General features: G+C 45.1%; 1 protein-coding gene across 7 annotated transcripts in view; it reads right to left on the bottom strand.

Moving 5' to 3' along the window:
- Nucleotides 1-15,766, bottom strand: part of UBXN2B (UBX domain protein 2B) — a 696,122-nt gene that overhangs the window by 43,239 nt on the left and 637,117 nt on the right. For all 7 annotated transcript variants that reach the window (XM_069621083.1, XM_069621081.1, XM_069621082.1 and 4 more), the window contains one exon: nucleotides 5,576-5,737. In XM_069621083.1, the coding sequence (XP_069477184.1) occupies nucleotides 5,576-5,737 (162 nt within the window). The remainder of the gene's footprint in view (nucleotides 1-5,575; nucleotides 5,738-15,766) is intronic.

Below are 15,766 nucleotides of genomic sequence, written 5' to 3'. Positions count from 1 at the left end.
TTATGGGAGGCGGTGATCATTCCGCTTTTAAAGCCGGGTAAGCCTAGCACAGACTGCGGGTCATATAGACCCCTATCGATGCTTAACCAGGACAGCAAAATCCTTACGGCAGTGCTAGCAAACAGGCTTAAGCGGGTCATCGGTAAACTGATACACCCCGACCAAACAGGCTACGTCCCTGGTAGGAATAAAACTGATAACCACAGAAGACTGCACCATATTATTTACCATACAGAGGAGGACCCCGGTGAACTGGCGATCGTCTCGCTTGATGCGGTTAAGGCTTTCGATTCAGTAAGATGGCCCTGGCTGTTAGCGACTTTGAGAGACTACGGAATGGGGCTGGGGTATCTCAGGTGGGTTAAAATTTTATACAGCTCCCCAATTGCAAGGGTTAAAACGGGTGCCATTATCTCAGACAAATGGCAATTTAGCAGGGACACTAGACAGGGCTGCCCCTGGTCGCCCATGTTGTATATACTAGCGTTGGAACCATTGGCTGTCTGTCTTAGACAACAATATGGGGAGATAGGGATCCACACTGCAGGTGGTCCGCATCTTATTTCATTATATGCTGACGATAAACTCTTGTATCTGCGCTTCCCAGAGGAGAACATACAATACATCCTGGAGGTGATGGAACGATATGCTACCCTCTCCGGCATTGCGGTAAATCCCAAGAAATCTAGCATGTTCCCCCTTGGGGAGATATAGACTTGCCTCACCAAGGAGTTTGCCAGTATTGCCTATACCCTGGCGAACTGAGACGTTCCGATATCTTGGAATTGACATATACCACACGTCGGGAGAGGAACACAAACACAACACAGAAAAGGCAGTCGAAAGCATTAAAAATATCATGGGATTTTGGTCCAGACTGCCCCTGGCCATGATGGGGAGAGCTGCTCTGATTAAGATGGTAGTCCTGCCCAGACTGTTACACTTCTTTGTAAATATTCCGTATGTGATCTCTAGGCGCTTCTTCGCTAGTCTCCACAGCTTGTGCAGGGGCTTTGTATGGCATAACTATTCCAGAAACAGGGTGGCTCTCTGGAAATTACAGAACTCGTGCGATATGGGGGGAGGGGGAAATAAACCTTCCGAATTTAAAGTTGTATTACTTGGCAGGACAACTGCAATATGTGGCCAGGTGGCTGTCTGAAGATGAAACAGCTGAAACCAGGCTGTTGTGCATGGAAACTGCTCCCTACTTCCTTAGAGAGGTAGTGTGGTTGTCAAAGCCAAAGGTACTAGAGATGGCGAGGCTGTTGGCGCTTTGCTGGGAGGTGTGGCACAGGGCATGGCTCCGTTCTCTATGCAGGTGCCGCTGGTGGCGCTATGCAGAGAGGACGCCCAATTGATAAATGGGGTCCGTAGATACTGGGAACCGATGGGCCTGGTCACCCTGGGAGACATATGGCAGGAGTGGGAGGCACTAGAATTCCAGAAACTAATAGAGGACACCGGGGTGCATAAAGGGCAACACATTACCTACTCCAGAATTGTTAAACGGGTGCGAGAAAAATGGCCGGTGGCGGTGCTTGCAGAACAACCGGATGCCTCCATTGAAACGATATAGGACATCTCGGAGGGTGGGCATGAGATATCCCGCATATATGAGCTACTGGGGTCCAAGGTGGGGAAGGAATTGCTCAAACTGAGACAAGTCTGGGAAGAAGAGATGGGAGAACCCATGTCGGATGGGCTATGGGACAGAGCCCAAAAGATATCATAAGAAAGTGTCCCGCAACGCGAGGCTTCAACAGATCCAACTATATGTCACACATAGAGCATATCTGACCCCCAGTAAGATTGCCAGGTTTGGTGGCCTGTCGACTCAGAGATGCCCCAGGTGCGGGGAGGAGGAAGCTGGGATGTTACACATGTTCTGGGCTTGCCCAGAGGTGGGAAGGTTTTGGTCAGAACTGAAGATACGCTTGGCAGGGAAACGCATTACGGTGGAGGTAGAGTCGGCCTGGGCATGCATGTTTGGGGGCTTTCCTAGACCACGTAATCTGAGGCAAATTAGTAAGATGAAAGACCTGGCCTACATCCTAGCCAAAGGGAGGATTGCAATGTGCTGGAAGGCAGCCCATTAAATTATTATTTTTTTTTGATATTTTTTTTTTGGCTCTAGTTTATATAAAAAAAAATAGGTAAAAAAAAAAAGGGGGGGTACCTCCCCATTTCGAAAAAAATATGTCATTAAAAAAAGGGAGGGATGGAGACCCTGCCGGGGCTCCCTGGGACCACTGCTGAACTTGGGGATGGTCGACCAACTAGGGAGACAGGTGCCCAAGCACAGAGGCAGCACCCCCAGCCGTCCCAGAGCTGTGGCTGGCCTGCGTTACAGCTTTTCCCTCTGGGAAGGTATGGCAACCTGTCGGGGCTCACAGGGACAGACGCTGGACTTGGGGAATGACGACCAACAAGGGAGATAGGCACCCAAGCCTGGAGATAGCACACCCACCCATCCTAGAGTTCTGGTTGGCCTGCATTACAGGTTCTCCCTCTGGGAAGGGATGGGCACTGTGCCGGGGCTCAGTGGGACAGCCGCTGGACTTGGGATGGTGTCAAACTGGGAGACAGGTGCCAAAGCCCGGGGACATCACCCCGATCATCCTGGGGTTATGGCTGGCCTGTGTTAAAGCTCTTCCCTCCAGGGAGGATGGAGACCCTGCTGGTGCTCCCTAGGACAGTGGCTGAACTCGAGCATGGTCAACCAAGAAGGGATACAGGCTCAGAGGCAGCACCCCCAGAAGTCCCAGAGCACTGCCTGGGCTGCGTTAAAGGTTTTCCCTCCAGGGAGGGATGGGGACCCTGCCAAGGCTCGCTGGGACCGCCGCCGATCTTGGGGACGGTCGACCAATAAGGGAGACAGGTGCCTAAGACGAAGATATGGATACTGAAGAAACCATTCTTTGGAGACAAAGCCAAGAAGGATGAGAAGGTCGAGGAGATTGAAAAGATGGAGACAATTGAAGAGGAGGTGGTCGAGGACTTAACCAGAGGGGGGAATGTAGAGGAGGAGCCATCTATGTCATCAGTAAGGCCCACCCCCTCTCCTCCGCCATACTGGGAGAAGACAAAAGTCGTACTGTGCTTGACACCTGCTGTAATGTCATTACCACAGCAAGTGTTCGAGAGACGTTTCCCAGGGACAACCATATTGAATGTATCCTTGAATTAACATAAGAGGCATAGACCTGCAGGTACCACTACATGAACAGGCTCTGTAAACAGAAGCCAGGCCAAAGTGAGATCATGAAGAGCCACCACGAGGACGCACTGGCAGAAAGTGATGCTGACATAATGAGATGATATATGAATAAACTGAAGAAATGAAGATGTAACTCAAAGTAAATGCATATGCAAATGTGAAAGATATCACAAGAAACTAATGAAGATAAAGTGACAAGAAGTTTACCTGGTGTACATATGCTGAAATGCAAGTAAATAAGAAGATGTATAGGCTTTCTTGAGGTAGTAGGCCGCAGGCAAAGCTGTCATTATTAGAAGATGGACGGCGGCTTGTCTAAATTGTACGCATGAAACTTGAAGGAGAAAGGACACAAAAATACATATTCTTGCAAAGGCACAAAAAAGGCTGTTTTGGCTTGGAGTCAAGGAAGTTGCAGCAAGGATTACTGTGGATGTCTTCAAAGAGAATAAGGAGAGCTTATGTGTAGGACACATTTTTCCTAGATTACGTACAGAAGAGAACATGGCGAATGCTTAGTATTGGACAATTCAAAGGTGCAGAAAGGCACATGAAGATGGAGCGAGCAAGTCTCCATAGGCCAAAGGGGGTAATAACACCTAAAGTAATTGAAATCAAATAGCACTAAATAGGAGACGAAATGGACAAAATGATGGTTTCTTCACACGTGATTTAGAAGCTGAAATTGGTTAAATTCATGGAGTTTCAGACACAGATCGGGATATGCCTTCACTCCCATGAATGTTCGAAGAAGACCTGCAGCGAGGTCAAGAATAAAGAGAAAACCTTGGCTTAGGGCCTAGGTGGGCCTGGATTAGGGATGATTGCTTAATTGGCTGGGAAGCCATTTATCTGACGTGGTTCTCCCGCACCTGGTTTTTTAGCTTACATGCTGCTAACGAGCTGAACGTCTGGAGCTGGTGCGAGCATGCAAAACCAATCATAGAGGCTTGTTTGACGGTGGTCTATACAATGTTGCATCCACCAGTTAGATGCTATTAATTCTGCTAGTTTCGTATCGCATGATGTTTAAAGGTAGTTCAAGGCGTGCCTATTATTATGAAGGGCAGGTCGAAATGTACTAATCCATATGTGAAAATATATGTAGACAAGTCCCTTAACCAATCTCCCCGTCCAATAGATTTTCTATATTTTGCCAAGTAGGGTGACGTTACAGCAGATGCACTGAGGGGTATAAAGTCCTCAGTTAAAGTGGATTTCTACGAGAATGAGTAGACCTCGTCCATCGTCTATCAGGTTTCCCTGTTTTATGTGCAACTGATACTAAAACAGTAGCGTTTTTTGCCAACTTCCTTGAGTTTGTCCAGCTATTTAGGTCCACAGTTATTTCTATGGTAATTCCATCTCACTTCTAATTGTCCTCCAATGAACAACTGTTGGAGGTCAACCCAAGGAAAGTCCCTGGGAAGAACGACAAGGACTCTTGAAAGCTGTCACTAGAGACTATCCGAGAACAGCCTGTAAGATTAATACAGTTTGACCAGGAGAAGGGAGCCATTCTCCTGGTCTCACCTTTTGTTAAATTAGAATCTATTTCAAAATATTGTTAGAAAGCATCCCAAAGGCTGGACCAGCCGAACCAGGAGAAGGGAGTCATTCTCCTGGTGAATTTCTTTTGTTTACTGAATATCTTTGGTTAGTATTAAGGTCAGAGTAGGATCGTTTTTGGACAGAGGACAGACAATTAAGTTTGACAACCACCCTAACGAGCACACAAGTTAGAATTCAGTTAGGTAGCACAACCCCTTTAGTTGTAGAGAAAGAAATGTCCTTTTCCTTTTTGTTAAACCAAAACCTTGAGTTGAAATGCCACCCCTTTGTCTGACTCCTCCTTCTCAATTGCCAAAATCATCTGTGTTAGAAAGAGCAGATCCCACCCCTTAGTCACTTATATTGCCCCCCCTAGATTTAACTCTCTGTAATCTACCACCGCCCACACCTTCTGCTGCTGCTAGAAATTCACAAGAAAGGAAAGCTTGGTGTGTGACTTACATTCCAGTGCCTTAAACAGAAATAAATACAATATCATTATTTTCTAGTTCAACTTTGAGTCTGCCTTTGCTAGAACTAGAAAGCAAAAACGGCAGTGGGCCATGTGCTAGAAACTATTTCTAAAAGTGTGGACTCCAGGATAGGCAAACTGATGGGCATTGTTTGTGAGCCACTTAAATGGAACACCATGCTTCAGTAAGCACTGCTTAAGTGGCATTGTACAATAATCCCTGCTCCTTAAAGCCTATCAGGTCCCGCATACGACTATTGCTGGGGCTCAGGCCCCCAGAAAAGTGGTGCCCATGGTATGTGTGTTATATTTTAATTGAAACCCATACATACCTGTGAGTAAGATTAAATCGTCGTATCAAACGGCTTCCATCTGCCAGCCTTATTTGAATTTTTGTGGTTGGTTCTAAATCATCAACTACAACCCCTGTATTAAAGAAGATTTTCCTCTCTTCTTCTGGCGAGGAAGGTGTGCTCACAATTTCAGGCGTCAAGCTAAAATGAAAAAAAAACATGTAACAAAGAAATATTATGTTATGAACGAGTTCAGCATGAAATGTCACTTTTCACTGTAGGGATGTTTTCTAAAGTTGTTCTAATGGAAATCAAATAGCATTGGTATAAGAATCAATCAGAACTTCTTACTTTTTGTGTTTTTTGTTTCAACCTACACAGTTCTCTGTGCAAATTGTGGAAAGGCAGAACAGGATACAAGGAATTTGGAATAGCTCAAGGTGATAGAGCTTGGCAGTGCATGCTTTTCTATTTTGTGTAATACATATTAATTGATTGAATGTGAATTTAATATGATTTCAATAATTTTAATTTAAGTGGTATTGAATGTCAACATAAATAATATCTTCCTTCAAAAGTGACTGTTTTACAAGGATAGTGAGATGCACCGTTCTGATTTGATCACTTTCAGTTCAGTCAGACAGCTTTTTATTCAGTATTGACTTTAAAGCACATACAAAAAAATACAAACAGAATGACTAAAATACATACAATTCATAAAACAGGATTATAAATAATAATGAATTAGGTAGTAATAAGCTTCTAAACAGAATCACTAAAATAATGAATACAAAAAATAAAAATAAAAACTAGATTCACTAAACACACACTATTTATCGGAGGCCACCAAACTGTTGGGACCTTGTTTCAAAGCCCCATTCCGCCTCAACCATATCCTGTGGATATAGCGTGCAGTTGCATAGACTACATGAGGACGCAAACTCTGGTTTAGATACATCAGAGAAGGCACCACGTGACGAATGCCAGCATCCTTTAAGATAGGCCTCAAACATATGTGTCCCAAACGGTAGGTTTTGCCGCAGGTTAGTAAGAAATACAATAAAGTTTAATTTGTGGACCTACATAAAGGGCGAGTAGCTCGTGTACAGAGTTCCTCCATGATAAAGTGAAGGAAGCAACAGGCAATGTGGCAAGTCTGAATTGCAACTACAAACACGTTTCAAATTTGTATTGTATCCAGGTAGTCTTTAAAACCAAGCTCCATCTTAAATTTAAGATAGCCCAGACCCAGATTCAGTTTGGCAGCATCAACAACCAAATTCTCATGGTCTCTCTTTTTTACAGTGAATTTTTAACGCTTTAGTCCCTGGGCCGGCAGGTCTTGCAGCAGATTATTCCATAAATCAATCCTGTCCAAATGGGTTGGTTTTGCTTTCACATGGGTAAACCAGTTTAAACTCTTTCCTGCATCTAGACTCATAATATGGACTAGAGTGTAGGAATGTTTTTCTAAGCCTACAGTGTCCCAAACGCTAATCCAATACAAAACTGGCTTAAAGGATAGCTGAGCCTCGACTGGTACACAATCAAGTTCCAAATGGGGCAGGACAGAAGTGATACTTATAGGGAGAAGCAATAATTTATTTAGGAAAACATTTTCAGAAATACTCAGCTTGTGCATATTACTGCAGCCACATAACTCGGAACCATACAATGAGACTGGCAAGGCTTGTTTGTGGAGCAAGTCCAAGGCGGGAGAAATTGCACCACTGCCATGTTTACAAAATAAAGATGCGGCTGCCACTAAACCCCTGAAAGGTAATAACAGATTCAGCTACCTGTGCACCCAACCTCCCGATTCCTGAAAACGCACCCCAAGATAATCAAAGTGAGAAACCTGCTCAATAGTCGCTTTAAACACACTCAATGACAGTGACTTCCTTTTTGTAAAACAAGGTTTGAATACCATTACTTTTGACTTATCAATATTCAGGTTAAGACACAGATGATTACATTTCATAGAAAAAATTGACATGACCTTTCTCAGTCCCTGTGGGGTAGTGGCAAGTATAGCCGCGTCGTCCACATAATAGAGCAGGATACTTATCCGTAGCCAGGCGCGGGCAGTCTTGGCACCTGTACAGCAATGTGTTGATGATTTCATGGATATTAACACTGTATACTTTTGTATAAGCATAAACAGTATGAAGCATTTGTCAATAGTGCACCAGTTAGCGCTAAATCCAGCTTGGAGGTTACCGATTATATTGTCACGATCAGCCCATTCCTGCAAGTGGGTAACGATTAATTTCCCAAAATGTTTGCCAGCACTATCCAAAAGGGAGGTAGGTTGATAATTAGCTGGAAGATCCTTACCTCCCTTTCTGTAAACTGGCAAAATTGTGGCCACATGCCAAGACTCTGGAATCTCGCCATCTACTCAGGATGGCGTTAAGAATCTTATATAACACTTGGGCTCAAATTACCGCTTCATTTTTAAACAGATCACCAGGGATTAAGTCTCGGCTGGCGGCCTTGCCATTTAAAAAAAATCTAAGGGCAGCTGCCACTTCACTGATTGAAAAAAACAGACTGGTAGAGGTGGAAGAACTAAGGGCAATTGGACTAAGCATAGAGGAGACTTGCCCGTGGTATACACTAGAAAAATGATACCACCAAGCATTTTCACTGATAATACAATGAAATCTCTATCCACATTCAGTTCCTTTTCTGAAACATGTTTCCAAAAAAGGAGACATCTCCCGTTTGCAGTGCCTTAAATAATGAATGCCACTTTTCCTTAAAAAAAATTCTTTCTTTTTGGATGTGGTTATCCCTATATATCTAGATCTGAGCAACCGTAGTGTGGTTTTATCTACCCCTAATGGGTAGCTCACACAAAGTTCAATATCCCTTTTAGCTTTAAGGCATGCACTATCAAACCACTCGGCATTAACCAAGGCTCTCTTTTTGTTGTCACCAATGGGAACAGAGATAAATAGAATTAAATTATTATTAAGGTGCTTATACTCCTCCAGGATCAACTGGTCACTAAAATTCTCAGCACATATGTTGCTAAGATGGTTTAAAATAGAAGCATAGATATCTGGTATAACAATGTTCCAACAAATTAATCAGTTTGACAGTTGTACGTGCATGGCCAGTGAGCTCTAGGCATTGATTTGGGATGTGTACACTATGTTTGCCCACATCTATCAAACAACTCAGGACCTCAATTTGTAATGGGTAGTGATCGTTTTCCATTCTTTCGTGGATAAGAAAATCACTAACCCTTGCCCAATCCTACCCAGAGATCAACATACAGCCAATCAATGAGCTTCCATTGTGAACAAGAAAGATCTTCTTAGCGGGCTGATCCTTAATTTGCCCCTTACAGGCCCTTAGGTTCAAATTAAAAAGGATACGCTGAATACGGGGCAAAACGATGCCATTGTGTGAGGGCTGCGGCATTGAGGGGTGGGATATTCCAAGCCTGGTCCTGATCGTCCCATAATCCTAACAAATCATTGAGGGGTTTGAGCAGCACTATAAAATCACCAACCACGAGAACATGGTCAGGACAAGAAAGGGAGGAGGTTGTATAATTCAGTTCTGAAGACGAACAAGTGTCCCCAATCCCTGTAAGGGGCGGCTATATACATTGTAAGGGCATAGCAGGTCATTCTTGGCCAGCCAAATAAGTAATGATTGCAAATATGGAGAGTCAGTACTCACAGCTTCGATCTTCCATCCAAGTATAATTTCAACCCACATCAAAAGACCACCACTTGGCCTCCCATGATGACCTTTTATAGCTGCAGAGTAAAAGGACTGATAACTCTGGAGCGGGACAGACTTGGGGGTCTAAGTCTCTTGCAATACTTGTAGAGAACTCATGGTGGCAACAGTAAAGACAGACACACGTGATCACAGTTCAAGGGTGTTTATTAAAATTGTATGCATGGGTAAGAAAAACACCTAATAAACCTAAAGCTAAGATGGGAGCAAGCTGCAACCACCAAATACTAATAAGTCTGTCCTAGTAGTGTCTTGTCAAATAAAAAGTGCCTATACTAACAAAAAAAATAATTTTAAAACGATTGCCAATCCTTACCACCAAGTTACAAAAAGAGTGTGGGATAATGTTCACCAGAAAAGAACGAAGTGTTCACAAAATGATAAGTTAGGATGGTATGGCGGGGTCTCCCGTACCTATGTTTTTAGCACGGGACAATGTTGGACTCGTGAGCACAGCACACTCCTGGGCTTCTCCAGCACAAGGTTCATAAGTCTATTTCACGATACTAGAACCTTTAAGGGTCAAGTCTCTTTCTTCAAAGTCTCTTGCTTTCGAAGGCCTGCTGGATCAAAACAACAAACAAGGTTCCTTTGGTAGTCTTGCACCTTTGGGCGATTGCTCTTCGCCTCTAGGACCTCACTCCGCCGGGCTTGGATTCTCTTTGCAAAATGCGTCTCCCTCTGTCGGGTTCACTATGGCCTTTCAAATATCGCTTTTAACATTCAGGAATTTGAATGTCTTTAAACAAACACTGTGGGCAACCCTCAACTGGGTTCACTCTCGTCGACACATTGTTCCGGGTGTGTTACGCTTCACCCCAACTCATAGGCATCCCTCAGCCGGGTTCATGTTTGCCCTTTAAACAATTCTCTCTACTTTATCTCAATGCGGGATTCACTCTCAGTAACTTTCTCCTTGGCATCCCTACGTCGGGTTCACATAGAAATTCATGAATTGTGTTAAAGATGGCTAACAGTTCATGATTTGCTAATTTTCATCAGAAAGCAGGGTTCCCTTCCCTTAGTTTTCTCTCTGCAATTGGTCAGAGACTTTCAATTGTACAAGGGATTTGACGTGACCCTTGTACGACAACTCCGACAACTCACGCTGCCATTTCCTAGGGCCTTCTGGTACTTGCAGTTTTAACACAAAAAGGGGCCAGCAAGAGTTTTTCGAATGAGCACTCCTGCACCGCCTGACAACTCTGCAGCTGGCCCTTGTCTGGGCTCTCACCAAAGAAAGTTCAAACACACACACGTCGTCTTTCTTCTCAAGTTTCTTGCGTTCATATAATGTTGCCAAACTGTACCTTGGGCTCAACACAGTTCGGTTTGCTATCAGCTCCCTCTGACTCACTGGCTGTGTTGAACCCGTTGGCTTGTCTTGCTTCTGGAGTCAAGGATGGTACCACGGTAGCCAGCGTGCCTCCCTGCCTGTATTATCAATGTGGGAGGCCCCTGTGCACCGTTGACATCAGTTCCTCTACACGCCAGCTGTGGCTCCAGATCTTATGATTTCCTTTTCGAAGGCTTCGCAGGTCTGAGTTGAAAAGGGCAATGGCAGTTCCCCCTTCTTTGTCTCTCCAGGTCTTGCCGCCTTTCTCCTCCATTTGAACTGTGTCCTTGTGCGTTCGGCCTTGCTCCTAGTGTGCTCTCGCGCTTTGCCTTTTATCCCTGTGGGGAAGATAAAGGGCTGTCAGGTGTGCGTGGTTATTGTCAATTGCCTTACTCTGCCTGACCCGTGTGTTGGGACATTGTCTGCAACAGTGTAAGAAAGTGTTTGTGTCAGAAAAGGGGCGGGTAGAGTTTCTAAATGTCCTATAGGGTAGGATGGAGAAAAGGTGTTACAAGGAAGGGGGTACAGCGTCTCGCCAGTTGGTGTCCCACTTCCATTCCCCGAAGACGCCTCATCCAGGGGATCCTCCCAAACTGGTCCACCCCCAAGAACTGGATCCAATAGCGATGGCTGTGTCCTGGCCACCTGGAAGACAGATCCCCGGGGGCTAGTAAGCACAACACCATCAGGTTTCTCACATACTATAACGTGGAAGCCACAAGTAAAGCCACACTAATCTGGGTCAGCCATCAGTCTATTTACCCCGGCTGTATTCTAAGATAACATATTGTAACCCTGAGCACCCTCTATACAGTGGACAGTCCCTCTCAGTCCACCTCCTCAAGGTCATCAGAACGTCGGCCATACCACATTCTAGAGTTTCTTGCAGATGGATCCAGGCGTTTAGACCCTAAGAAAGGGCAGTAAATGGCTCTCCAACTATCAGGTGGAACAGGACAGGCCAAAAGGGTCTTCAGGAATTCAAAAGCTCTAAGAACTAGCTTTTCTCCACTGTTGGGTAGGTTCTAAGATCGATACACAAAACAAACTCTGCAAGCCAAACAAATGTACTCAAAATCAGAGTTAGGCAAGGCCCCCCTGGCGCAATATACAATGTCATCTCTGATAATAAACAGCCTCTGGTATGACGTAGCCAGAAAATGCACTTTTTTTTCAAGGTTTCGCAGTCATCCAAAAAACATTAGGAGCACGTTTTTTGCAAATTACCAATCACAACCGAGTGGCTACGGTATCAGCAGAAAGAAAATTGAAAAAAAAACATGCACAAAAATGCAGAATTTGGCAATACAAAAAATAACGAAAACTCATGACGAAGATCAAGGGGAGCGGGGGTTACGGGAGTGTCCCCTGCACTCCTTCATTGACATTATGGGTGTTAGGGAGAATTCTCTCTTTAAGCTGAATTTCCTAACCTAGTGAGTCCCCCAGCAGCTTTTCTGGATTTCTGGAGTTTGTTTTTTTCCTCCTGCCAAGAGTGAGACTCTTTTTCTCCCACTCTTGGACATGATTTATGATATTCCTTTGACTGGTAATGTGTTTTATGGGCTATGGGCTCCTTTACTCCTAAGGGTCTCATGTGTTTTTACTATGTGTGTTACACAGCACCCTCCGTGCAGTAACACAGGGGTGTCATAGTGACACCCCACCATAGACTCCATACCCTGGGACTGACTACTGTCTCCCAGGGCATGTAAAGTCACCATTGGCTTTACTAGTCCCAAATTATTCACAGAAACCAGTACAAACCATCATATTGTGGACGTACTGGTCGGGGCAATTCGATTGCCCCGGGGTCTGTTAGTCGAGGGGGCACGTCTCCGTCCCCCCTGATCGAGTTTTGGCTGGTGGCTGTGGAAACTACTTTTTATATTCGACCGCGAATATTTCCCTATGGGATTTTCCCATTGTTCGAGGCTACCAACTTTAATTATTTAATTCTCATAGCCTCGAACATACCGCTGGTTTATTTAATTAATATTAATTCTCCGGTTGGTATTTTTTGCCAATACTCGATTCTAAAATGGCGTCTGTGTTCTCTTCTGTGACTCCAACCCAAGTCGAGCCCTTTGTTCCACTTTTTGGCGGGCTTCTCAACAGAAGCCTCCAAAAGTGGTGCCACTCTGTCTGGGTACCACAGGGGGTGTGGGAGGGGGTTTAGGCACCCTGGACTGAGTTACCTTGGTAACTCAAGTCGCACTCTTGTGTGATTGGCCCAAGTGGTGAGCTGGCCGGCTCACCACTTAGCATGTTTGATTGACAGCTAGGCTGAGTGAATGGGGGTATGCTGCATAAAAGCAGGGCTTTGGGGACTGGAACTTCAGAAGTCGCCACAGGACCTGAAAATCCGACGAGGGAGAAGCTGAGCTGACCTACCACGACGACACCACCGGTAGAGCCCTGCAGAACCGACTCACCACTTCCCGACGACAGAGAAGATCTCCCGGCTGGAGTGGCTTCTTCCCCTGACTGGTGGGCACAACCAGTTTACCTTTCTTTCTTCGCACCCCAGCCCGGTTTGTGGTCGAACTGCCCGTTCCAAGCACCCCGGCGGCCGGATAGCCACTCACCACTGAACCGCAAATCAACGGACCGCTCCTTGTACCTCAGTAACTCCGCGGCTGGTTTCTTCCCTGGCAGAGCAACAAACTCCTGTCTTCCTCCACGACGAGATCCTCTCTTCCACCGGACGAAGCACCGACTTGCACCCGCTGCCAGGAACAACTGCCCCCGCTGGAGTGTTCTCACCACTTTAAGGTACCGTGTCCGCCAGGCCTCCCTTTCTAAAGATTGCTACAAGCTAATAATAACTCCTTAACCTTCTGGACTGGGCTGGCTGCCTTGACCCTCTAACTGGTCCCTTTCTTTGATCCAACTCCTTTTTGAACCCTTACAAGACTTTGGTGCACTGCAACCGTCTGACCTTGGACACATTTCGTTTCGATCCTCTTAAAGCGGATCCAGCCTACTGACTCTGAATTCACGGTGTTACTTTGCCTTCCCCGCTTGTTCTGTTCTTGAAAAAGTGTTGGGATCTGTTTCAATTTGTTCTCTGCTTTTCTCTCCCTTTTTAAAACAAACTATTATAGTGCCATCTACGTTAAGTGCTCACCGCTGTCTGAAAATAAGTGGGGCTTTACTTAAGACTTGTCTAATATTCTTTTAAGGGAGTGTATATCTTTTAGTGACCGTGTTTTTTAATTGCTTACTATTAGTGCCTGTGTGTTTTTCTAGATGTGGTTTTAAATAGATAATTATATCTCTTTTACACCAAGCCCTGGTCAGTGTTTACTTGTTCTATTGTGTGCTCTTGACCTATTGCGAATACTCTGTATACTGCCTAACTCTTCTTGAGGGAAGTCTGACTGCTCAGCCACAGCTACCAAGTGAATCTGTGTGGTACAGACTGCTACCAAGTGGGTTTACTGCCAAACACCTGTAGTCCTAAATCTTTTGCAGTGGTCCCAGAGGGAACTGCACAGGTTTCTGCCTAACAATGGGTATTCGGGGTGGCAGTGATGTCCCCAACTTCCATACAAAGTAAAGCAGGGGACAATGTTTTTTTTTTTTAAAATAAGGAAAAACAAAAAAGGACCCTGCAGCGGAAGTTCCGCCTCTCAATGGGGAGGCAGAACTCACATTGCAGCGTGCGCATAGTGGTGAAGGAGTACAGGTAAATTGGGCGCCACAATTAAGTATGGGTGTTTCAAGGGTTAGGAAGGTGGAGGGAGCGGGGATGGTGGGCAGTGGTAATGTGCCTAATTATTTCCTTTGCAAAACCATCAAATTCCTAATTTTTGAATTCAAGCATTTTGTAATCGAAGTAATCACGTACGTCTGTGGCTACTAGTACTTCCCACCCAGATTTCAGGGGTATACCTGGGCCACAAGGCCCAGAAAATCCTGAGCACCTGCCCACTGTGGTTAGTTTTGTATCCGATAAAGTAGAAAAATAACCATCATGCAAGCCAAAAGGCCTTCCTCTTGGCCTCACCGAAGCTCGGGAGGATATTGAGGCCAACTTTCCATTACTAGTGTGACTATTTGCTCTTCCAGCTGATAAACCACTCCATTGCTGGCCTTGTTGTTTGGGGGTAAGGACAAAAATAGAGTTAAAGGAATAGTGCGCTCAAAGATATTATTGTCCTGAGAGTTCGGGCATGTGTTTTTAAGCATACGTTGATCGGTCATACAAACATTTCCTATGCACCTTACCGTAGTTTTCCTCACTTTTACACATACGAAATCAGGCAGAAGGGCGCAGCCATCTTGTGCTAATCTTATCTGTTGCTGCATCACCCTAAGGTGAACAGCCCTGGCAGCACTAAATCATATCCCCCGCCCCTGAAGCTGACATCACTAGACAAGTAGAGCCCATTTCATATCGCCAATGCACGTCTCTTGTCAACGTTCTCTGCGCTCCAGCTAATGTGTCTCCATGGAAATGGCAGGCCGCCTCTTTCCTCATTAAATACAAACAGACCACTTCTCATCAGACAACAGAATTGCTTTATCGTTTCACTGTCTTTTTTTGTGTATCCTGTGGCTCGTTTCTGCTCTGTTGAGATACTAGTACTATCATTACTATCCATTTTAATTTTGTCGCATAATGGCAACAATACAGCCCTACCAGTACGAGCCGGAGTATTCTGAGGCAGAATTAGTCGAAAGAGAAAGATGCCGAAATGATGGGGCTTCGGACGACAGTTGGGAGGACTAATCACTGGATCATGAGCCTGAGCCTAGTCGCATGGGCGACGTCTCCACCTGGTGTACCTGCAATCGGTGCAAGGTCATGCCTACCGTGCTGCTGCCGAGAAAACTCTGGATGTTTGGCCTACATATCGGAAGATGAGACACGGCCGCTATGCATTACCCAGCTGCATAACTTCAGGGCAGCCTGCCTCACAAGGTTCGTCTTGAGGATTATGATGGTGCTTATGCACGAACTTCGCGCAACAGTTCGCCCTCGCAATCCAAGTAACGAGTAAGTGTACTCTAGATTTGATGTCACTTTGACCACTGAGGCCACTTACATTTCTTGTTTGTCTCCTATATTGACGTAACTTCGATCTATCACCGCCAAATTAATGTAGTCTTGCAATTCTATACATCAC

Source organism: Ambystoma mexicanum, chromosome 5q, assembly GCF_040938575.1.
Source record: "Ambystoma mexicanum isolate Mex_15411 chromosome 5q, UKY_AmexF1_1, whole genome shotgun sequence".
NCBI lineage: Eukaryota > Metazoa > Chordata > Amphibia > Caudata > Ambystomatidae > Ambystoma > Ambystoma mexicanum.
Note: the sequence above shows the minus strand (reverse complement) of the source record. Positions and strands in the feature narration are given on the sequence as shown.